Here is a 24,373-nt window from a genome sequence, read left to right as displayed (position 1 = left end):
CCTAAATGCCAAATTTCTTGTAATATATTAGCATCTACATATAGATATTACAAGGTGATTTATACTGTGAGTCACTGCAGAGAAATTTTCAGATATCTGTAACTCAAATTAAAGATTATGTGGCATGGACATTTCATTCCAACAGATCCTCACCATTTTTTGCAAGCAAAGCAAAAATAACAACGTCCAATAAAGATTTCTACTGATCCTGGAAAGTAGTGTAGCTGTTCTGGTCTGTGGTCCTATAAGACTTGCTGAATACCGATAACTAGAAAGTATTACCAAAACACAAGCTATAGAGTGTGGCATTAGAGTTCAGGGCACGGGGTGGGGTGACAGCCAGACAATATGGTGGAGAGTTTCTCCTCATGTAATAAGCAGCTCACAATCTGGTGCCCCCCCCATGTTGACCTCAGAAGATTGAACCCAGGGCAGTTGTCTCTTCTGCTCACCCCTTGTCCTGGCCCTGCTTGGGTGTAACATTTTTTGACACTTTTTTTTACTAAAACATTATTTATATCTCATATAGAACAAAAAGTCTCCTATGTGATATACGTTCTCTGTGACTGATTATCTTTAAATAAACATCAGAGGCAGAGGCGACGCTAGGCTTTGTGAGGCCTTAGGCAAAACATAGGCATGAGGCCCCACTCACACCCATAATGGGAAAAAAATTCAAGTGATAAAACTTAACTGTATAAGGAGGGTAATTGACACAGTACAAGGGGGAGCAGAGTACCAACAGAGTACCCCCCAGAGACCCCCTGAGATCATAGACATCCCATTATAGCAGCACCCTCTGCCCTCTTTAAGATCTCCATTTATATTGCCTTACCAGCAGGAATTGGGTACCACTGCAAGCAAGGTGTGAGAGCTGAAGTTGGGGGGCGGAACTGAGGGGTGGAGCAGTTCTACAGATTTCTCCTCACTGTGTATAAAGCAGCAGAGGCAAAAAGGGTTACCAAGGCACGCGGGGAGAGAGGCATCAAGGGGAGGACCCAGAGATCAATGGCGCATCTAAGAATCCTCATTGAGTGGAGCGCAGTGCCGGAAATCCGGGACTTGGTCCGACACTGGCTTCATCCTTCGATGGGTCAGCGGGGCAGACAGGAGAAGTGGGCGGAAGGAGGAGGAGCAGCATCATTAGCAGCTCTCTCTCCTCTTTTGCTTGTGAGGGGAGGATGTGTCAGCGCTGGCCCTGAGCGGCTCTCCCTGGCTGTGATCCGGAGCTGTCAGTGAGCTCCAATCACCTGGTAAACAGCCAACTATCTCTCCATGTAGCATTGAACGGACTCAGCACTGTGCTGATGGTGGGGGGATCCGCCATCAACACAGCTCTTTAATTGAGCAAACTAGGCAGCTGCGAAGCCCTAGGCAACCGCCTAATTTGCCTAATTAGAGAACTGCCTCTGATCAGAGGTATTTTAGACCTCTGATGTCACACTTGCCCTCCATTGAAGTAATGGAGTGCATATCATGCTCCATTAGCTTTTTTCCTGTCCTCAGCGGCAAGGGAAAGTGATGGCAGCAACCGGAAGTGACATTAAATACATTGCTTCTGGGTTCTTTTACAGCTAAGGGAGATCAGGGAATGGATGTTTGCTGGTCTTTTCCCCCTTCACCCAGTTCTGGGGGCATAAAAAAAGTGATCAGGGGGCATGGCATTCACCAGATTGCTTTCATAAGAAAGCCTTCCATTGGCTTGTGTAGCAGCTGGGAGTGTATATAAAACATCCCACTGCCACTACAATAAGATATACATTGGTGGATATAAAAGGGTTAAAGCAAATTTAAATCCAAAATGTCATGTATTACAGTTTACCAGGTGTAGCAGTTGTGTTATGGTCACTTTTTCCTATACTTTTATGTGGTAAGCCCATGCATTCCACGTTTCCTGTTTCTGGGTGAGGATGCTCACTCCACTGTAATCATAAATAGAGGCATGGTTGCCACCCAGACTGGATTTCAAACATGTAATGTAGACCTTTGTTTACCTCAATGACACAGGGGGATTAGTAGTTTATGCACCAAAGATAATATTGTTTTTACACCTAGTTTATCTCACAGATAAGGACACTTAATTTGTGACAAAAAAAAAGAAGTCTGCTCTTGTTAAAAATGTTCTTAGTCTAAAAAAATATATAAAGCTAAAGCAGACACTACATCTATGAACTGATAGGATGCGATGTATCAAATTTTTGTTCTTTGGTTTATTAATTCTTTTAAATATGCTTCTGCCTCCATTACTAATTATGAGTATGATTTATCTATTTGCATAAAACATTCCTTTCTTGTATTGTATCTTACTAGCATGGAAGAATGTGAAGCTTTATGTACAAGGCTTGCCATAATGGTAAATGGAAGTTTTAAGTGTATTGGACCTCTACAACACATAAAAAACAGGTACATGTATTCACTTATTTGTAAACTAATATCAATGGTTACAGGATACAGGTATTGAGGCTACCTAACTTGGGAAATCATTGGATGAGCTTGGCTTTCTCCTATACATTTCCTTACTTAGTGCAGCTGAATGTAATTAGCAGAGAAAATTCAGCCTAGGTAAGTCAGCCAAGAAAATCATTGAATTACGCCACCTTTCTTGATGTGGATATCTGCATACTACATTGTACCTTGAATGCATTCTCATTCTGCCTGTGTATGTCTACTTTTTCTCAAGTAAACATTATATTGTCTTAGTAAAGGGAGTCATCCCTGGGAGAAGACAGTGTCTATTGCTAGCAGATATAGCAACCTCTATTAATAATCACAAGTAAATACAGCAGGTTGGTTGCACCCAAGTTCATTGATCAATACATTCAGCCTGCCAATACACGGTTCGAATCTCGGACAGTTCTAGCTGAACTGGCCAAGATTCAAAACATCTACTGTATGGCTGGCCTTAGACAGTTTTGAGTCATTGACACCACATAAACAATTATTCATGGAGCACAATGGTTTTGTAATGATCCACCAACAGCTGCACATTGCTTTCCGGTCACTAGTCTGTTCCCTTACCTCTCCTGCATTATATCCTCCTTCCTGGAATGCTAAGAGAGGCCATACAAGGAGTGAAATTCTTTCCTGCAACCTCAATTCCCTCATCCCTCCTTCTGAGCCATTGTATTCTCCTGGCAGCCGCTAGTGATAATCACATGTAAAATCTGGCAGGCTGGTTGTACCCAAGTTGATAGATCAATCAACTTGGCACATTCAGCCTGCCCATACATACTGTAGTTTGAATCTTGGCTGTGATTCAAACTCTCTATGGCTGGCCTTAGATTTGCTGTCCTATGTTCTTACTTTCACCACTTTGTAGATAATATGTATGCAGCACTGTGATATAAGCATGCTGCAGATGAACACCTGGCCTCAATTAAGAGCTTATGCTAAGATCAGAACACTGTGAGTGCCTGATCAAAGGCGTTTACATACTGACATACTGTGCTACTTTTGTGTGCTCAGATATGTTAATGTATTATGACTTGACTTGTTCTTTTGGCATGTGCCTCTGTCTACTTTTGGCTTATCCTTAGGTAGCCGTTCTAGCTGTCTTTTGAGTATTTTTTCTTTCTTTTGCTTGCTGCCTGCTCAGATGTTCTTCTTGTTAGTTCACTAAATTCGTCTGCTTCCAGTACTAGCCTCCAGGCCTCTTTGAATTGTCAGTTGTCATCATCCAGGCAATCCCGAGGGCTGTGTTTTTCTTTTTGTAATTTTTTTTGGGGGATTTTAGTCAAAGAGAAAAAAGACATATGGCAAATCATATAAAACACAGAAAGTTAGAACAAAAAGTGTACTCAGTGACTTAAAGAATTGGTGTGGACCTTACAGGTTAACCAACATTGTAGGTCAACAAGCATGTTTGCAAATACAGAGCATATCACCATTGTCAGTTCTCATTAAAGCAGTTGTATACCCACACAAAACATAAATAAAAAAACCCTGTAAGGCAAAGGCATAATAAGCTAGTATGCAACGCATACTAGCTCATTATGAAATGCTTACCTTAGAACGAGGCATCGGCAGCTCATTCCGGTCACCACCGAGGGAGCTGACATTTCCCCCTCCAGGTTTGTGGCTGCAATTCTGTGAGTGGCCAGAGCCACGATGTCATCACTCCCGCGCATTTTCTCGGGAAAACAAAAAAAAAGGTTAACAATAAAACACAGTAAACAGTAAAGTATAAAAAAATTGCATACCTGAAAAGTAAACATAAAACAGAATAACAATAAAACATTGCAGAATAGAATACAGTAAAAAAGAGCAGAACAATAGAGAGAGAATAGAGAGAGAGAACAATAAAACAACAACTATTTTTGTTTCTTACATTTTTATATTTTTTTGTGTTTTTATTTTTTTAACTTGCTGCAGACACGACATCTTCTTTGGGGGGTTTGTTGAGTAGGGGTACTCGGGAGGACATAAGGAAAATGCCTCTCATGCAGCCGGCTTATTGCATTTGGTTGGGGAAGGTGAGGTGGAGTACTGTCTGGATACAGAAGGGCTCTGATGATCTCTTCCTGAAATTTAAGGAAGGATCCAGTCTGTCCTGAAGCTCTGTATAGCACATGAGCGTTCAGCAAAGCCAATTGAAATAAATAAACAGACACTTTTTTGTACCAGAGTCTGGCCTTACGGGGCAACTAGGTACACGCAAACTACTGGTCGTTGAGGTCCACCCTACCCCTTATATTCGTGGACACATAGGGGTTTCTCCACAACACCAGTCACCATAGTAATTTGGACCGCCATGTCTGCATGAAGGGAGGTAAGAATGAAAACATTCTTATTATCCCTCCACTTCATAGCGAACAAGTTATTACACTGCAAGCAGGCTCTCTCCCCTAGCCTAAGACGGGAGTCTACAAGCCGCTGGGGAAAGCCCCGGCAATTAGGTCACATGGCGCCACATGCTCCAATATGCTGATCAAACAAATGACTAAACAGTGGCACGCTCGTGTAATAATTGTTCATGTAGAAGTGGTACCCCTTTCCGAATAAGGGTGACACCAAGTCCCACACAATCTTGCCAGCACTTCCTATGTAGTCAGGGCAGTTTGTCGGCTCTACGTGGCTATCTTTGCCCTCATAAACCATAAAACTACATGTATAGCCTGTGGCCCTGTCACAGAGCTTATACATCTTGGCCCCGTATCTGGCACGCTTGCTGGGAAGGTACTGTTTGATTGACAAGCAGCCAGAAAACGTAATCAGGGACTCATCAACGCAAACAACTTGATGGAGAGTAAAAAGTCTGAAAAATGTTGGTTGAAGTGGTTTACAAGGGGCCGAATTTTGTAGAGCCGATCGTATCCAGGGTCTCCACAAGGATGACAGAGTTCATTGTCATTGAAATGCATGAACTGCAAGATCTGCTCGTATCGTGCCCTGGTCGTGGAGGCAGAGAACACAAGCATATGGTGAATTGTGTCAGTGGACCAATATGACTGCCACTCACTCTTTTTGGTTATGCCCATGTTGAGGGAAAGGCCCAGAAAGATCTTAAATTCGGAAACCGGTTTCCAATCTCTGGCAAGGGAGGACTGGGGAATAGTAGCGATGTGTTGACCAGCGTACAAATTGCTTTTGTCCACAATAGATCTATAGAGATCTTCGGTGAAAAACAGCGAATAAAAATCAAGTGACGTAAAATCAACTGTTTCCACCTGAATGCCGGGTTGGTCAGCGAATGGGGGAAGTATGGGTGCTGCAGAAGTGGTGGGTTCCCAATCACGATTGGCGAAAGCAGTAGAAAGGGCACTATGGGCACGATGGGCCTGTGTTCATCTTCTTGGTAGCAGCGGGACACTACTTGTGCTTGACCAGCTTGAACTGCACTTATGGTACTTGCCACGTCACCACGTGCTACTTCAGTGCTGGTTTGACTATGACCAGGGTGTACTAGGCTGCTGGTGCTTGCCAGTTCACCAGAAGGATGAGCTGCGCTAGTACATCTCTGCTCCATATGAGGGGCCTGCGGATCTTGCACATCAACAACAGAAGAAAAAAAAAAAACTGTTAGCGATCACTGGGATCAGGCCTGACTCTGCGAACGCTGCAGTTATGTGTTTAGTGTTTTGTAAGTGGCAGTGATTGATCGATACTGCACTTGGGTGGGCTGGGCTGGCGGAGGGGCTAAACGCAGGTGCTAGCAGGTATCTCGGCTGATCCCGTTAACACTGCATTTTTCAGAACCCTAAACTGCTGGGGACGCTAGTATAGATCTGATCAGATCAGATATTGATCTGTTTAAATACTATACCACTAAGGGAAGTGTATGCTACGTGCGTGGGTGTTAGCGGTACTGGCATTAACCTGACACTGCCTGGGGTGATGCAGACACTATCTGACCCTAAAACCTAACTTATATCACGCGCCGGGCGATCAGGGGGTTAAACCTTTATAGTTTTAGGTGCCCTGAAACTATAAAAAACAAACTAATTGACCAGCGTCACCCGTAACAGTTATATGGGGATCACTGGTGAAAGGGTTAACTTGGGGGAAATTAGGGGATTAAAACCTTTATTAGGTAGTATATGGGGGTCCCTGACGCTATAAAAAGCTGAGGTGAACCTAAATACTTACCTGCCTAACTAGCATCACCTGTGACACTAATATAGCGATCAGAAAAACTATCGGTTAGTGACACTGGCGACGGTGGGGGGGGGGGGTGATCACGGGCTTGAACCTTTATTAGGGGGGTTCCTAGACCTAAAGGGGCTAAATCTAACTGCCCTAACAGTTATTACAGTCACAATGCACCAATATAGTAAACCGTAAAAAATAAAAAATAAACTGCCGTTGGTGACACTGTGACAGGGGGTGCAGGGGGGTGATCGGGGGCGACAGGGGGGTGAAATGTGTGCCTGGCCTGTTCTACTGTATGTGTTGTGTTGTGCAACTCACTTGGATGTCTTCTCTCCACTGGAGCTGAAACGAAAAGGCTCCACGAGGAGAGATGACATCACTTCCTCTACTGCTTTTTACATTACAGCAGCAGAGGAAGCGTTTCATTCGTCAGGAGCAAATGAGTTGCCTCCCCCTCAGCACGGATGACTCCCGCAGCGAAGCCGACCGCCTTGGGCACCATTACGTTACTTTGCCTGCCTGTGCCATTCTGCCGACGTATAGCGGCACGTGGCGGTCGGCAAGTGGTTAAGGGATATATAGAATATTTGTTTTATCCTCATTGTACAGTATGGATAGGACATTATGGTGGTTGGCTGGAGGATTTGGTTTCATATCACTTCTTTTTAGCAACAAGTACATACTGCCATATATTGTTATTTTGACAGCTGTTATAGCATCTCTCCCTCTCTGTCACTGCAAAATCTGAGCTGTCTCTGGGAAACACAGTCAACAGTGCCATGTTCCCCCTGAACAAGAAAACACAATCGCCCTTTCTCACATTGTGGGCTTGGATCCTTCTCTACAGGCAAGAAGTTTTTGTTTTTTCCTTTGCAACACCACACTGAATTATAACTGGAAGATAATTTTCCTCCAATCAGAGACTGTTGCTATACAAATCCAGAAGAGAAGGACTGATAGTACTGCTTGAGAGAACATGAAAGAAAAATCTGTGATATATTAAATAGACAAAAGGAGTATATATGAAAAGTTCAGTATTAGGGTTTACAAATACGTTAAGTAAAAAAAATACTTTGTGCACTAGTAAATTAAATGACAAATCCAAGATCACTCAGAGATGATACTTGTAGATGCAAGACTAAAAAACTGTCCTGGGAAAGTTGGAAAGATCGCATTCATGCTTTTGCTAAGGATTTGATTATTAAATATGCTTAACAACTTGATTTATAACTGGGGACCTGGTTATCAGCTGGCTTACTGCTATGTCAGTAAAAACTGTCAACGTAAGTTTAATAGCTGTTTCGGAAAATAACAAGAACTAAGTGACAGAGCCTGTTTTGCTACAGGCTTTGCCATCACTTACAGTATTTCTGGATTGTACATGATATATTGTGATTTTATATACTTTAAAGATTAGGTATGTGCAGTGGCAAAGTTTTAGAAAAAGTGATACCCTATACAGGGCAGTCTTTAAGGCAGGGCAAAAGGGGCAGCTGCCCTGGGCCCTGTCCTTGTTGTGGGGCCCAAAACAGTGGCCTCATACTTGCCAACTCTCCAGGTTTAAATCCCCTTGTCCCTTGAAGTTTTATTCCTGTGCTGTGTCCCAATACAATATCTCAGTGTGCAGTGCTGGTACTAATGCTGTCCAGCTCTGCCCTATTGTTGTGTACAGATGACTCACCCGCAGATCCTATGTTTACATGTAAATAATCGGCATTCGTATGTAAATAGCGGCGACAATACTAAGTAAATAGCTGCGACCGGCGGCATTGATATGCAAATAAAGGCGGCATTCCTATGTATATCATTCTCCCCTGCTGTGAGTAGGTGATGTGCTGTAACCACTAGCAACTAATCAGTGATCCGTAATGTGTGCTGTAATCTCTAGCCAGTAAGCAGTAATGAAGTAATGATATGCTGTAACTGCTGGTAACCAATCTCATTTGCTGCCTGATCTGATACAGAAAACTGATTTTAAGTCTAGCTGCTATTTATTGTATGTCTCAGAGTAGGTGGAGAGGGAAATTGCATGGGGGCGCCCCAAGAAATTTTTTGCTCAGGGTCCAATCTATATTAAAGACGACCCTGACCCTATAGAGCAAGGGGTAATCTAATATATGAGGTACATGTTTATATATGATGAATCTGATCATACTGTATACCTTATGTTTTAAGTTTAACCACTTTAGCCCCGGACCAATTTTCAGCCTAAGGACCAGAGGTCCTTTTACAATTTCGCACTGCACTGCTTTAACTGGTAATTGCGCGGTCATGCAATGTTGTACCCAAACGAAATTTGCGTCCTTTTCTTCCCACAAATAGAGCTTTCTTTTGATGGTATTTGATTGCCTCTGCGATTTTTATTTTTGCGATATAAATGGAAAAAGACCGAAAATTTGAAGAAAAAAACATATTTTCTACATTTTGTTATAAGAAAAATCGAATAAACTCAATTTTAGTCATACATTTAGGGCAAATTTATTTAGCCACATGTCTTTAGTAAAAAAAAAATGTCAATAAGCGTATATTTATTGGTTTGTGCAAAAGTTATAGCGTCTACAAACTAGAGTACATTTTCTGGAATTTACACAGCTTTTAATTTACGACTGTAAATCTCATTCCTTGAGGTGCTAAAATGGCAGGGCAGTACAACCCCCCCCCCCCCCAAATGAACCCATTTTGGAAAGTAGACACCCAAAGGAAATTGCTGAGGGGCATGTTGAGCCAATTGAATATTTTTTTTTTTTTGTCCCAAGCGATTGAATAATGACACAAAAAAAAAGTTTACAAAAAGTTGTCACTAAATGATATATTGCTCACACATGCCATAGTTCTGCTGCTTCTCCTGAGTACGGGAATACCAAATATGTGGGACTTTTTGGGAGTCTAGCCACGTACGGCACCCCGAAAACCAATCACTGCCTTCAGGATTTCTAAGGGTGCAAATTTTTGATTTCACTCCTCACTACCTATCACAGTTTCGAAGGCCATAAAATTCCAAAATAACACAACCCCCCCCCCCCCCAAATGACCCCATTTTGGAAAGTAGACACCCCAAGGAAATTGCCGAGGGGCATGTTGAGCCCATTGAATTTTTTTTTTTTGTCCCAAGTGATTGAATTATGACACAAAAAAAAAAAAGTTTACAAAAAGTTGTCACTAAATGATATATTGCTCACACATGCCATAGTTATATGTGGAATCGCACCCCAAAATATATTCTGCTGCTTCTCCTGCATACGAGGATACCACATATGTGGGCCTTTTTGGGAGTCTAACTGCGTACGGCACCCCGAAAACCAATCACTGCCTTCAGGGTTTCTAAGGGTGCAAATTTTTGATTTCACTCCTCACTACCTATCACAGTTTCGAAGGCCATAAAATGCCAAAATAGCACAAAACCCCCGCAAATGACCCCATTTTGGTAAGTAGACACCCCAAGCTATTTACTGAGAGGCATGTTGAGTCCATGAAATATTTTATATTTTGCCACAAGTTGCAGGAATATTACAATTTTTTTTTTGCACAAAGTTGTCACTAAATGATATATTGCTCACACATGCTATGGGCATAAGTCAAATTACACCCCAAAATAAATTCTGCTGCTTCTCCCGAGTACGGGGATACCACATGTGGGGGACTTTTTGGGAGCCTAGCCACGTATGGGATCCCGAAAAACCAAGCACTGCCTTCTGGATTTAAATATAAAATATAAAATATCAGGCCTGATTCTGCGAATGCTGCAGTTATGTGTTTAGTGTTTTGTAAGTGACAGTGATCGATCGATACTGCACTTAGGTGGGCTGGGCGGAGGGGCAAAACGCAGGTGCTAGCAGGTATCTGGGCTGATCCTGCTAACAATGCGTTTTTTTTGGAACCCTAAACTGCTGGGGACGCTAGTATAGATCTGATCAGATCAGATATTGATCTGTTCAGATTCTATACCACTACGGGAGGTTTATGCTTTGCGCGTGGGTGTTAGCGGTACTGGCACTAACCTAGCGCTGCCTGGGGCGACGCAGACCCTGACCCTAAAACCTAATTGATATCACCTGCCGGGTGATCAGGGGGTTAAACCTTTATTGGGTAATAAATGGTGGGTGCCCTGATTCTATAAAAAGCAAACTAACCAGAGTCACCTGTAACACTTATACGGTGATCACTGGTGAAAGGGTTAACTAGGGGCAATCAGGGGGTTCAAATTTTTATTAGGTAGTATATGGGGGTCCCTGGCGCTATATAAAAACCTGACGGGTAACCTAAATAACTAACTGGCTAACCAGCGTCCCCAGTGACACTTATACTGTGATCACTGGTGAAAGGGTTAACTAGGGGCAATCAGGGGGTTAAAACCATTATTGGGTAGTATATGGGGGTACCTAGCGCTATAAAAACCTGGCGGTGAACCTAAAAAAATAACTAGCTACCTAGCGACACTAGTGACACGAATGCAGCGATCAGAAAAATGATCGCTTAGTGACACTGGCAAAAGGGGGTGAAAGGATTAACTAGGGGCAATCAGGGGGTTAAAACCATTATTGGGTAGTATATGGGGGTACCTAGCGCTATAAAAACCTGGCGGTGAACCTAAAAAAATAACTAGCTACTTAGCGGCACCAGTGACACTAATGCAGCGATCAGAAAAACAATCGCTTAGTGACACTGGCAAAAGGGGGTGAAAGGGTTAACTGGGCAATCAGCAATCAGGGGGTTAAAACCATTATTGGGTAGTATATCGGGGTACTTAGCGCTATAAAAACCTGGCGGTGAACCTAAAAAAATAACTAGCTACCTAGTGACACTAGTGACACTAGCGACACTAATGTAGCGATCAGAAAAATGATCGCTTAGTGACACTGGCAAAAGGGGGTGAAAGGGTTAACTAGGGGCAATCAGGGGGTTAAAACCATTATTGGGTAGTATATCGGGGTACCTAGCGCTATAAAAACCTGGTGGTGAACCTTAAAAAATAACTAGCTACCTAGTGACACTAGTGACACTAATGCAGCGATCAGAAAAATGATCAGTTAGTGACACTGGCAAAAGGGGGTGAAAGGGTTAACTATGGGCAATCAGAGGGTTAAAACCATTATTGGGTAGTATATCGGGGTACCTAGCGCTATAAAAACCTGGCGGTGAACCTAAAAAAATAACTAGCTACCTAGCGACACTAATGCAGCGATCAGAAAAATTATCGCTTAGTGACACTGGCAAAAGGGAGTGAAATGGTTAACTCTAGGGGCAATCAGGGGGTTAAACCTTTATTGGGGGGTGGTAGGGGGCTACCCTGGACCTAACACTAACTGCCCTGACAGTTTTTACTGTTACAACTGACACTGAATACAGTGATCAGTAAATAAATGATCACTGCAATCAGTAACACTGTGACTGGGGGAGGGTCGGGGGGCGATGGGGGGGGGGTGATCGGGGGGGTTTGTGTACCTATGTGTGCCTACGTGTTAGTGTAGTGTTGGTGCACACTTACTTTCATTTCTCCTCGTAGTCCGGTCAATAAGACCGCCCCGAGGAGAATGACATCACTTCCTCCCTGCCTGTGTTTACTATACACAGTGTGAGGAATTCGCCAGGAGCGATCGAGAGGGGATGGCCAGAAACCAACGGCCATCCCCTCATCCCGGATCACTCCTGCAGCGAAGCGGACCGCCGCATCCAGCGGGAGGGGGTCCGATCGGACCCCCCACCCGCTGGAAGGCAAGCACGTACATGTACGTGCTTTCGCCTGTACATGCCATTGTGATGACGTACAATGGCATGCGGTGGTCCTTAAGTGGTTAATGTTATTGCCATTATACCATGCACGCAAAGTACAACTCTCTGTAGGGTAGAAGAGAGAATATCTATTGTGACACCTGCAAGAATGCTGGTTCCAGCTTTCTAGGAAAAGTTCCAAACAAAAAAACCCCTCTGGAGTATTTTTCTTAGGGATATGGTGTCCTGCAGCTATACTACGATACCTTTTTTACCACTTTTCCTTCCGAGATGTTTGTAATTTGTAATTCTATTTTCATGATTAATCCCCTTCCAGTGAAAACATTTGGGTTGAGATCATATAAGGGCAAATGCATTATTTAGGATTTGACTATTCCTTTCATGTGCTAATGTGGAATTAAATGAAGCAAGTACATTTTTGGTTGGATGGGTATCCAAAAACACAAAGCCAAACATTTGTTTTGACTGTTTTGGTAGAAAAAGTTATAATGTGACCCTCTATACGTTTTATTTTTTTCCTGTATTACCTTTTTTTTTCTAGTGATACCCATTACTGATTAAATCTTTCAAGCATATAAATAAGAGAGGTTTAGACCCTTACCTACTTTATACAGACTAAACAACTGTTTTAAAGTGGGAGTAAACTCCCATCTCTGACTTTTACCTATAGGTAAGCCTATAATAACCTTTAGGTACTGTAAATATCTCCTAAATGTGCACTGTTTATGAGATATTTACATTACATGCAGACAGTAACACCACTGGTGCATTTGCTGGGAAGGAATGACCACCTGGGCCATTTTTTCAGAGTCCTTTTCCGTTAAAGGCGGCTACTGCACGCATGCCCAGGAGTGATGTCATTGCGGCTCTGGCCACTCACACAACCGGAGTCCACAAACCCAGAAGGAACAGTTACAGATGGAAGCCCTCTCAGCAATGACAGCTTGGCGCTTGAAGCCTTTGTTTTCAGGTAAGTTTCCCATAATGTGCTAGTATGCAATGCATACTAGCACATAATGGCTTTACCTTGCAGGTTGCAAAAAAAAAAACACACAGTGGTTTACTACCACTTTAAGTAGGTTTGGGTTGAATAATTTAGTGAATTAAATCTAAAACCAACTACGGCATGGGCAAGCAAAGAGGTCAGTAGTCATATATATATATTTTTTAATTTAAGAGCAGCTCGGCTCATGATCACTGTTATTATCACCACAAACTTACCAATTTTGTAATGCTCTGCCATGCCTCTTATGGGTTTAATGTTTGCATTCCTTGTTGCCATCCCCAACTTTTATATGTCTTCCTTAGGAAGCAGAATATACATGGTTATGGGAATTGTTAGAGAAAAAAAATCTCACACACGGACATACACACACAAAGGTTGTATAGATAGGATAGACCTGTGCCTTTTTTAATTTTATAAACTAAGATTATGATCTAACTATATAACTAGAAGTAGTATTGAGGGCCAGAGTGTCCCTTCTTCCTAAGTTAGTTTTAGTCTTTTCTATTTCTTTGTGCAACTCCAGCACATCTGAAGTAAAATTCAGTTCACTACATTGATGTAGCTTGTGCTGTGTGGTTTTACCTCTGGCCTTGTTTCTATTAGAAAATGTTTTTTTTTTCAAGTGTGAAAGTCCCAAAAAGGAAAATCAGCTTCTCAGTTGCTCGCACAGATCTATAATATAAAGTAGCAATGTATTATCTGAACCTCTATATATTCCATAAAACATCAGAATAGAAAATATTAAAGGGTTAGAGACCAACTCACGGTTCACCTCATCACCCTGCACCCCCATCCACCCTTCCCAAATGTCAGCCTAGCAGTACCAGATTTTTCTGAAGTCTTTAGGCCTGTCACACAATGCAGCAGAGTCAAATTCCTCTTAATCCTTCACTCTGTGTTTGGCAGTCATTCGTGATCTAGAGAGTGGCACCGATGCACATAAACTGTGCAAGTGCCGTTGCACTAATTTCTCCAAGAGCTTAGTACATGTGGTAAAGCTCTGCTAATTTATATTATCTGATCATGTTTTCTTTTTTATTTTCCTTGAGTATTCTTTACAAAGTGAAGCTTTAACAAATTACGTGTATTAATGAAAATTAGTGCAACTGCACCTACAAAGTACACAGTCTATTTTTTGTTTGTAAATCCACCCCAATGAACTAAGAGGTCTTAAGTATTTGAGCCCGAACAGCATGGCCATGTGGCCGCCCCGTTCCCTTGTTATATTAAAAAAAATTGAAAAAAAGGGGTCACTGTAAGAAAAATTTATCTGATCCTTAGGCAGGAAAAACAGGGTCATGTAACATTGGGGAATTTCCTGGAATGTCACATGACCACCAGGGAAATTCCCAGAGGGTCATTTGATCAGCTGGAGTATTCTAGAAAGGGGGCTCTCTATATAAGGTGGCCTCCCGCAGGAATATTCCACTGTTGGCAGAAGTCAGCAACAAGTTCAGGAGGTCTGCTGCTGACCTGACCATGAAGACCCTCATGCGTCATGTATTTGAGTGGGCCGGGGACAGAGATGGAGAAGAGTGGCTGAGACTGTGTCTGGAGATAACATGGAAAAAAAAAGAGGATGAATGGTGGTACCAAGAACAAGAAGAAAGCAGGCATGGAGCTAAATAGGCGCCGAGCAGGGTTACCAGTAGAGGCAGACCAGTGACCCACACCTCGCAACACAGCTGACAGAATCAGCGCGACCTGCCGATATGACTGTATTCATCTTTTAGGACAAGAAGCACCAATAATGGTTCCGCAGGAAGAGGTGGCTTCAAGTGCTGGGATTAGAAGCACCAGCCTAAGAGAGAAAAAGAGGAGAGGGAGAATACTATCTCCATCGCTGCCCAGAAACAGGGGTAGGCGGGCAAGTAAAACGGCACCCACTGGGAGGGCTGAGGAGGCGGCAGCTTCAACAGAAATAATTAGGCAGCAAGTCAGGGAAGAACAACAAGCAATATGTGCAGGCTATGGAGAACAACATATGGCTAATTCAATACAAGCTAACACACCAGTGACATCTAGTGGTAAGGGTGAGTTGTCGGAGGTATTAAAATATATAATGTCATGTACTTGGGTGTCTTCAAACCGGGATATTTCAGGTCCCACAGTTGCAGTCTTACCTGTAATGCCACGTAGGAGCTCTGGAGTTATTGCAATGTTCTCCCGGATTGATGCATTGCCTTGGACTCACTAGCCCCACCTGCTGCCAGCTGAGGACAATGTAAAATCAAGCAGCCCATAAATAGCAGCACTTCGTTGTTACTCAGTGCCCGTTTGTTTGGACTTGCTCCCTGGGTTGATAACTCTGTGATTTGGACTACCGTGCATTGCACCTCTGCCTAAATTCTTGACCATTCTCCAGCCTGCTGATTTGCTACTTCACTGGCAGTCCGTGTATGACCTCCGCCTGTCTGACCATTTTTTGGATTTTGATTTTGTACCACTTTGCCTGACTTGTTGACAACTTGACCTGCTTGACTACATTTTCATCTGAATCCTCAGCATGTAAGCTCCACTTTGGACACTACTTACCACAGGTGACTTGCATTACAAACGGGCCACAATGGCAGTTGTCTCTGCTGAGATTGTTAAGGTGATTGGATGCAAAGTTAGATGAACTTTGTGCTATGTTTAAATCTTGCTTGCCTGGTCCTTCTGCACTGGTCGAGATTCCAGCTCCTACTCCTGCTCCAATCCAACCTGCCTCTTCTGTACCACCCAAACTTCCCTTGCCTGAAATATTTGGTGGTGATATTGAATACTGCAGAGTTTTTTAAATGTTTTATAGAGAATTGGGAAGGTGACAATGTGAAGGCAGTTGCTGATGCTGACCGGTACACAAGGACACCTAGAGTGGTTAATGGACTATCACGGTACTGATACAATGACCCAAAGGATATGATAAAAAATAAAACTTTAATACAATTCAAAAAAGTATACAGACATTAAAAAATACCCCACAATTCACTGACTACTACTACTGTTGAGGTGGAGTATGAGATTGTCCTCTACCGGTTTTGCAGCATAAATCGCTTCTTCCGGAGGAAAAGGTCTAAGAAACAAATAGTGTGTTTAAACAAAGCATAACAATATATAAATAACATTTTAATAAACTTAAAAATAGATAGAGAGATGCGCTCACCCGTCTGGACGAAATCAATAGACGACAGAGCTCAGCACAAATTCCCCCCCAAGGCGGACAAAGGGGATTGCAAGTGACCGTCTCTAGTAAAAAGTCGATACAAGGTTTAAGAATGATAATGTAACTATAGGGGGAGGTATAACAGAAGGGCAAGAGGGAGACCCAGCCAATACCGAGAGGTGATCCAGTGAAGAGAAGGAGGGGAAGGGAGGAGAAAGACGAGGGGAGGGAGGGGAAAGGGTGAAGGGATAAAATAGGAAGAGGAAAGGGTAGGAGGGGAGGGGGAAGAAGGGGAGGGAAGAGAAGACAGGGTGGGGAGAAGGGGAGGAAGGGAAGGGGGGGAGAAGGGAAAGGGGGGAGGGGATGTTTATAATTTGCATTTCTGCAACAACCCTGGGACTTTTAGCACTTTGTCTGCCAAAGTGACTTTTGCAATTTCTTTGTTAAAGGGGAAGACCCTGGCCTGGGTCTCTCCTTACCTGGAACGCAATGATCCTGTGCTGCAAGATGCTGACAAATTTCTGGCTTCTCTCCAGACTGTATTTGGCAAGCCAGATAGAGCTTCTGCAGAGTACTCACTTTTGGACATACAGCAAGTTACCAGGTCTGTGTCACAATATGCTATTGAATTCCGTACCCTGGCTGCAGATACTAACTGGGACTCAAGGGTATTACGCGCAGCCTTCTGAAAAGGTCTTACAGATCGCATCAAGGACAAATTAGTCTAAAAGGATTCCCCAGAAAACCCTCAAAAATTCATAAAGCTGTGTGTTTGTCTGGATGTCTGGTATCATGGAAGGTGCCCAAAGAGACTTAGAACTCTCAAGCTTCCTAGGCCAGTTTACCATTTGGCCCCTAACTTCCAAGCACTGCCTCAGCCAGAACCTGAAATCTCAGTTGAACTCCAGGCACCTGTGGAACCCATGGAAATCAGCTATCTCCACCTAACAGAATCAGAGAAACAAAGGAGGCATGCATTGCGCCTATGCCTGTACTGTGGACCTAAAGGACATTTGTTATCTGTCTGCCCTTCCCATCCAGTAAAAGGCAGGGTCTAACAGCATTGGAGAAGCTGGTTTAGACCTTACAGCTATATCCTCCAAGACCAAGATTACCGTTCCTGCAATTATCCATTTAGCCTATAAACTTGTCTCCTCTGAGGTTTTTGTGGATTGTGGAGCCATTGGCATATTCCTGGACTACACTTTTGCTAAGGAAAATAACATCCCACTTGTTCATAAGTTTTTGACCCCTGAGCATCATCACCCTGAATGGACATCCAATGGGAGATGGCATGTAAAGTTTGAGACTACGACAATCACCCTTCAGGTAGGTACACTCCACAAATAGGAAATTGTCTTGTCTTTTATTTATTCTCCACTTTTGCCAGTTATCCTTGGTTACCCATGGTTGCAACAACACAATCTTTCCTTTGATTTGGAAATGGAGAACTAACCTCTTGGGGGCCATCCTGTTATCTAAACTGTTTGTCTCAACCCAAAAGACTTTCTGTTTGTCTGTTGTCTTTCGTGGCAATCCCACCCACCTTGTCTCGTGAATACCATGGGTTTGCAGATGTATTTTGCAAGCAAAAGGCAGAGGTTTTACCTCCAAATAGTTCTTTTGACTGTGCAATTCATTTAATTCCTGGAGCACCTTGTCAGGTCACCTAGAGCGCAGGTGACAGATGCACACCGTAGGGTTTAGGGGTGCACCGCAAGGTTGTGGACCCTACGACTGACTGCTGCAGACGGGGGACAAATCCCACTGGGGTTAGAGCGTAAGATTCCCTGGGGCGCGGAGTCTAAGAGCCAGCAGGTGTTCACCAGAGCCTCGAGTGGTGAGGATGGACTTGGCTGCAACTGGCTCCAGGTCGCGACCCCCAGGGTCCCCCAGCTCACACCCACAGTAGGCAACAGGAGGATAGGGATGGTGAGGGACAAAGCCAAGGTCGGAGCCACAAGCAGACAAAAATAGTCAGGTACACGCCAAAAGGTCAGGATCACAGGCAAACAGGGATAGTCAAAACACGCTAAAGTCGGTAACGGAAAACAGTAGCAGAGCACACGGCAGGAAACAGGAAGCTAACACACAAAGGTTGATCAGCAGGATAGGCTAGCAGTGCACAGGTTAATATAGAGTTGTCTGATAGGAGCTAGGGTGGAGCCATGCCAGAGGATGGATATAAAAGCAGTCAGGTGAAGCTCGGCTGGTCTCTAGAAATGAACACATGCAGACAGGTAAGCAGACAAACTCTATTGCATACCCATGACACACCTCTTCCCAAAGGAAGGGCCTATCCCCTCTCATTGCCTGAACAATATTCCATGGAGGAATACGTAAAAGACAACTTGGAAAGAGATTTTATCCAAACCCTCTTCTTCTCCAGTAGGGGCAGGTTTTTTATTTGTTAAAAAAAAAGATGGGAGTCTTCGACCATACATAGACTAGTGAAGGTTAAATCAAATCACCATAAAAGATTCCTATCCTTTGCCTCTCATTCTAGAACCGTTTGATGTACTTAAGGGAGCTGTTATCTTCTCTAAGCTGGACCTCCAAGGGGCTTATAATTTGATTCGAATTAGAGAGGGGGATGAGTGGAAGACAGCATTCAACACCTGCAATGTCCCTTTTTGAGTATCTGGTTATGGGATTTGTGCTGTGTAATGCCCCTGTTGTCTTCCAACATTTCATGAATTACATTTTTCACGATTTCAGCAACAAGTTTGTCACCATCTACTTGGACGACATTTTAATCTTTTCTAAGACTCATCTAGAGCAAATCCCACATGTAAAGCAGGTATTACAACAACTGAGAGAAAACTACTTTTTTTTTTAACAAAAGTGAACTTTATTCGAACAAAGAAAAACATACAGGTCAGCTCGTGGCATACATTCCGTCAATAAAAATATCCATGTACATACATCAATCAGGATACAAATCTCCACATAATAGACATATGCAAGAATCGTGCGTAGAATTATTCAATCTTCTGCACCAAATTGAACGGCGTTTGGTAAGGAGAATGGGGGAGGGGGGAGGGGGGAGCGGCGGAGGGCACCAGTAGGGGGAGGGGGGAAGACGTAGTACAGGGTCCCAGGATTATAGGGAGACAGTACCAGGGAAGTGGAAGTGCGGGGGGGGGGGCAGGAAAGCAGGAGAAGGGCAAGGTTGAGCGACAGGCCCACCCAAGGGGGAAAAGGGGGGGGGGAGAAAAAGGGGGGGGGGGGAGGGGATCGGGAAAGGGCCATCCGAGGAACAAGTAACAATCACCAAACGCACGTCCCATGTTCCCTGCCGTTGGATCATCAATCCCCCTCTGGATCAGGGGGAGACACCACCAACGACAGGGAACCCCACGAGTCTATCCAAGAGGACCAGACCTTGTCAAATTTTTGCGGACAATTTCTATTGATATATGTAATTTTATACAGCGGCAAAACAGCATTCAAGGTATTTCTCTAGGCGGTGACGGTGGACGGGAGCTCAGACCTCCATTTCAATAACACCTCCCTTCTAGCGTAGTAAGTAGCAAAGGCCACAAATAGTCTCCCATATTTCCCCACAGCCTGGTCATTCACCACATTCAAAAGCATAAGTTCTGGCTTCAACTGTAGAGAGCTCTCAACAGTCTGGTTAATATCAGTCAGAATCTGTTCCCAGTACGTTTGCAGCTCCGGGCAGGACCACACCATGTGCATAAAGGTGGCCTCCTCACTACCGCATCTAGCACATGCGGGGGATCTATCTCTGTATATAACCACCAATCTCTGCGGCGTATAATAGGCCCGATGCAAAAATTTTAACTGTATAAAATGGTCCCTAGCCGAGATCAAAGTTGATACATAGGAAGAGACACAGGACTCCCAATCATCTTCCCCCAGGGACAGGATGTCCCCCTTCCATTTGGTGTATAGCCGGGGCAGTTTAGGCGGCTTAGAGGCCGTCAGGTGAAAGTAGAGTGTGGATAGGGGGGCCAGTAGAAGCTTAGCAGTCAACAACGTCTCCACCGGATCCTTCCCAAGAGTCACCCCATCCGGGAATTGATGCCGAAAGGCATGCCTCAGCTGCAGAAACCGGAAAAACATCCAGTTCAGCAGATCAAATTTAGCCTTGAGTTCCGGGAACGTACCCAGTCTACCCCCTATCACTACATGCTTTAATGTGACAATCCCCCTCCTAGCCCACACCTGTGGGTCTGGGATACTCCGAAAATGAGATAAATTCAGATTACCCCACAGGGGCATGTGGGGGGAGACCACACCAGGAACCCGATGGATCGCCCCCGCCCGGCACCACACCCGAACCGTCGTACGCATCAGGGTGGTACTGTTAGGATGCGCTCCGATTCCTCTATAAAGTAAGTTGCTTAGAGCTGCGTAAGACCCCAGAATCGCTGCTTCCAGGGTCACCACTACTACCGGGCAGTGACCAACACCGCCGCCCAATAGTAGCGCTGGAAGTCGGGAAGGGCGAGCCCGCCCTGCCCAATTGCCAGCTGCAGGGTGGACAGTACCAACCGTGGCACCTTGCCCAGCCACACAAAGGAGGTAATTATAGACCTTATCTTGTTAAAGTAGGCCACCGGGGATCTCAATCGGGCTATTTCTAAATAGGTAGAGAAACTTTGGCAGGTAAACCGTTTTAATAAGGTTCACTCTACCCACCAGAGGTGGGGGGCAGCGCCTTCCAATCCATGCATCGCTTAGAAAAATGGGCCAACAGCAGGTTCAGGTTAAGCTCCATATACCTAGCCAGTGGACCACCCATCCATTTCCCTAAGTATTTAAAACTTTCCACCCAGACCAGCGGGTTCTGCATAATGGGCCTAGGCCCGGACGGGCTCAGAGGGTAGACTAAGGACTTCTCCCAGTTGACTTTAACACCCGTGTATGTCCCAAATTCCTCAACTATCCGCAGGGCCACAGGGAGCGAAGAGGATACCTCCGTTAGGTACAGAATAGTGTCATCCGCATACAAGGATATCTTCTCCTCTACCACTCCCACCCGAATTCCCCGAACCGCGGACGCGTCATGGATTTTAGTGGCTAATGGCTCCACTGCCAGAGCGAAAAGCCCCGGCGACAGTGGGCATCCCTGTCGGGTGCCCCTTTCCAGGGGGAAGACCCGGGAGAGGGAGTTGTTGGTGCGTATACGAGCGGTCAGCGAGGCATACATCAATTGCAGCCATTGAATAAACACAGGTCCAAAACCAAATTTGCGAAGGACAGCCCAGAGGTAACCCCATTCTACCGAATCGAAGGCCTTTTCGGCGTCCAAGGACACCACCACCCCAGGGCTGTCCTCCCGTGCTCTATCCAAGTGCGTCAGCAATCTGCGTATGTTAATGTCAGTCCCTCTGCCCGGCATGAACCCGGACTGGTCCGGGTGAACCAAAGCTGTGATTACTGTGTTCAGGCGGTCCGCCAGAACCTTTGCCAGGATTTTCAGATCCACATTCAGGAGAGATATGGGCCGGTACGAGGAACACAGTTCAGGATTCTTGCCAGGCTTAGGGAGGACTATAATAACCGCCTCCGACATTGTCCTAGGGAGCACCCCACCGTCTCGCATTTCAACAGGACCTCTCTAAAGATGGGCAGGATATCTTCCACGTATTGTTTAAAAAACTCCGCAGGGAACCCATCTGGGCCTGGTGTCTTACCCCCCTGCAGCGATTTAACTGCGTTTGGTTTTCTAATAGAGTCAGAGAGCTATCTAGAATTTCCCTCGCCATGTCAGTAAGACACGGCAGGTCCACTTGAGCCAAGTAGAGACCCAGTTCCTCCTCCGTATACCTAGCCCTAGAGCTATAAAGCTCTTGATAGTAAGAGGCAAATCTAGCATTGACCAGAGATGGATCAGTTAGTACTTCCCCATCAGGTGCCTGAATGCGCGAAATTGTAACCCGGGGAGGAATGCTCCCTAGACAGCCAGGCCAACCGTCTACCATTGCGCTCGCCCTGCTCAAAGTTCTCTGACCCTGATGGAGTAGGCGGATTTTTGTAGCGGAGGCCCGTAGAAGTTCAACATCTCTCAGAGCTTCCCTGAAACAGGAGTAGGTCTGAGGCTTTCGATCCCTAACGTAGCTAGACTCCATGAGTTGAACCCTGTCCTCAGCCTCCTGAAGGCCTCTCCTAGCTTCTCTACGAACCCCACCAATGTGAGCCTGAAAGTGCCCTCGCATACAAACTTTGAAGACATCCCACGTATCTGGAATGGGGACAGCAGCAATATCCGCTCTACCCGGTATAGCTATCCGCGGGTCAGTAAGCCAGAACCTTGAGAGGCGCCAAAGACTCTCCGAGGGGGGACCGGACAGTTCCAGCGTCGGGGAGACCGGGGCATGGTCCGAGACCCACCTGGGTAAAATGGAGATATCCCGCACCTTAGAAAGGACAGGACCCCCCCGAGTACACCAGGTCTATCCTGGAAAAAGTCTTGTACATCGCTGATTGGCAGGTATAAGCCCTCAGCTGGTGGTGTCGCCAACGCCAGACATCAGTGAGGTTAAACACTTCGGCCCATGCTCCCAGCGCCGTGGTAGCACCGGAAGGCTGCGACATTCTGTCCATTGCGGGGTCCGGGACCATGTTAAAGTCCCCCATCAGCAGGATATTGTCCGTGCCATATTGCGTGAGTTTTGTCACAATCTGGTACAACAAAGACACAGAGGCCGGTGGAGGCAGGTATAACCCCACCAACACCACCTCCAGTGACATAATATTAGCATAGACAATGACAAATCTGCCCATCGGGTCCACCTCCAGGGCCAAAAGTTGAAAAGGTAGAGACTTACGGATAAGAACACTCACTCCCCTCGCTAGATTCGAATAGGTCGAGTGATAGGAGTGGCCCACCCAGTTTCTGCGCAAACTCATAACTCTGCTTCCTGTTAGGTGTGTCTCCTGCAAAATACAGACGTGGGGAGAATGCTTTTGCAAAAACTGGAACACCAGTGACCTCTTAATCTTAGAGTTGAGTCCCCTGGTGTTCCAGGATACAATTTTACAGGAAGACATTAAGCTCCACATACCACTCCGCAGGTCTAGATCGAGTTCCCGCCACACCGCCATTTTGTATCCGCTGCAGTACAGTTTCAATGGAAGACATAAAACAGTAATGACATATACCAAGCTGACTCTCACAAACACCAACATGTTGAATTAAAACAATAACCCCATCCCCAACCCCCCCCACCTCGCCACCCCCCACCCAACCCGGAGGGGGCTTCACTCCCAAACCAAAAAGGGACAACAGGCCCCCGTGGGGACGTGCACTGCAAGAGGGCACCAGGGACCTGTCCTCTGATAAACAGTACATGGAACGGGTATCGAAGTCCGGCAAGTCATTGCAAACTTTTCTCCCGGCCGAGACCGGGGGTATATGGCTTAGATTTCAAACTTGGCAAGGGGAATGGAAGGGCCTGGGGACCACCCACCCCCAAGACGGCCAACATGGCCGGAACCACAGATCCAATAGGCCAGGTGCACTGCGACATAGGGGCCTCAGAGAGTATCTGGCTCAGCCGAGCAAGTAGTAAAGTTCGGAGACAATGCAAACTCCAAATGGAGCTAAACTAGGCCGGGTCACCCCTCACCAGGTGGCAGTCAACACTTCTCCAACCCCACCAGAACCCCCAGATAATCAGGATAGCAGGAGACGTCTGTGTGGCTGGCAGGGCGGCCCGCTGCTTCAGCGTGCTGGCACAACAAGGGGGACTAGCTGGGCAAGGCCGGTAAGAAGGCCCGAAGGGAACCACGTTCCTATAGGGCAGCGGCCATGTCCAGTTCCGTAGTTCCTCAGGGTCGGGAGTACATCAGCACCCGGGGAGCCCGTAGGGCCACAAATTCAGCAGAGAAGGTGGCATGTTCCTTCAGGGGGGGGGAGAGGGGGGGAATCC

General features: G+C 45.2%; 1 protein-coding gene across 1 annotated transcript in view; it reads left to right on the top strand.

Moving 5' to 3' along the window:
* Positions 1-24,373, top strand: part of LOC143996618 (glucosylceramide transporter ABCA12-like) — a 215,284-nt gene that overhangs the window by 165,165 nt on the left and 25,746 nt on the right. Inside the window, exon 7 of the mRNA XM_077491784.1 lies at positions 2,311-2,403. Within this exon, the coding sequence (XP_077347910.1) occupies positions 2,311-2,403 (93 nt within the window). The remainder of the gene's footprint in view (positions 1-2,310; positions 2,404-24,373) is intronic.

The sequence above is a fragment of the Lithobates pipiens genome, unplaced genomic scaffold (genome assembly GCF_037356315.1).
Source record: "Lithobates pipiens isolate NorthernLeopardFrog02 unplaced genomic scaffold, aLitPip1_a1.2 Scaffold_19, whole genome shotgun sequence".
NCBI classification, from domain to species: Eukaryota; Metazoa; Chordata; class Amphibia; order Anura; family Ranidae; genus Lithobates; species Lithobates pipiens.
Note: the sequence above shows the minus strand (reverse complement) of the source record. Positions and strands in the feature narration are given on the sequence as shown.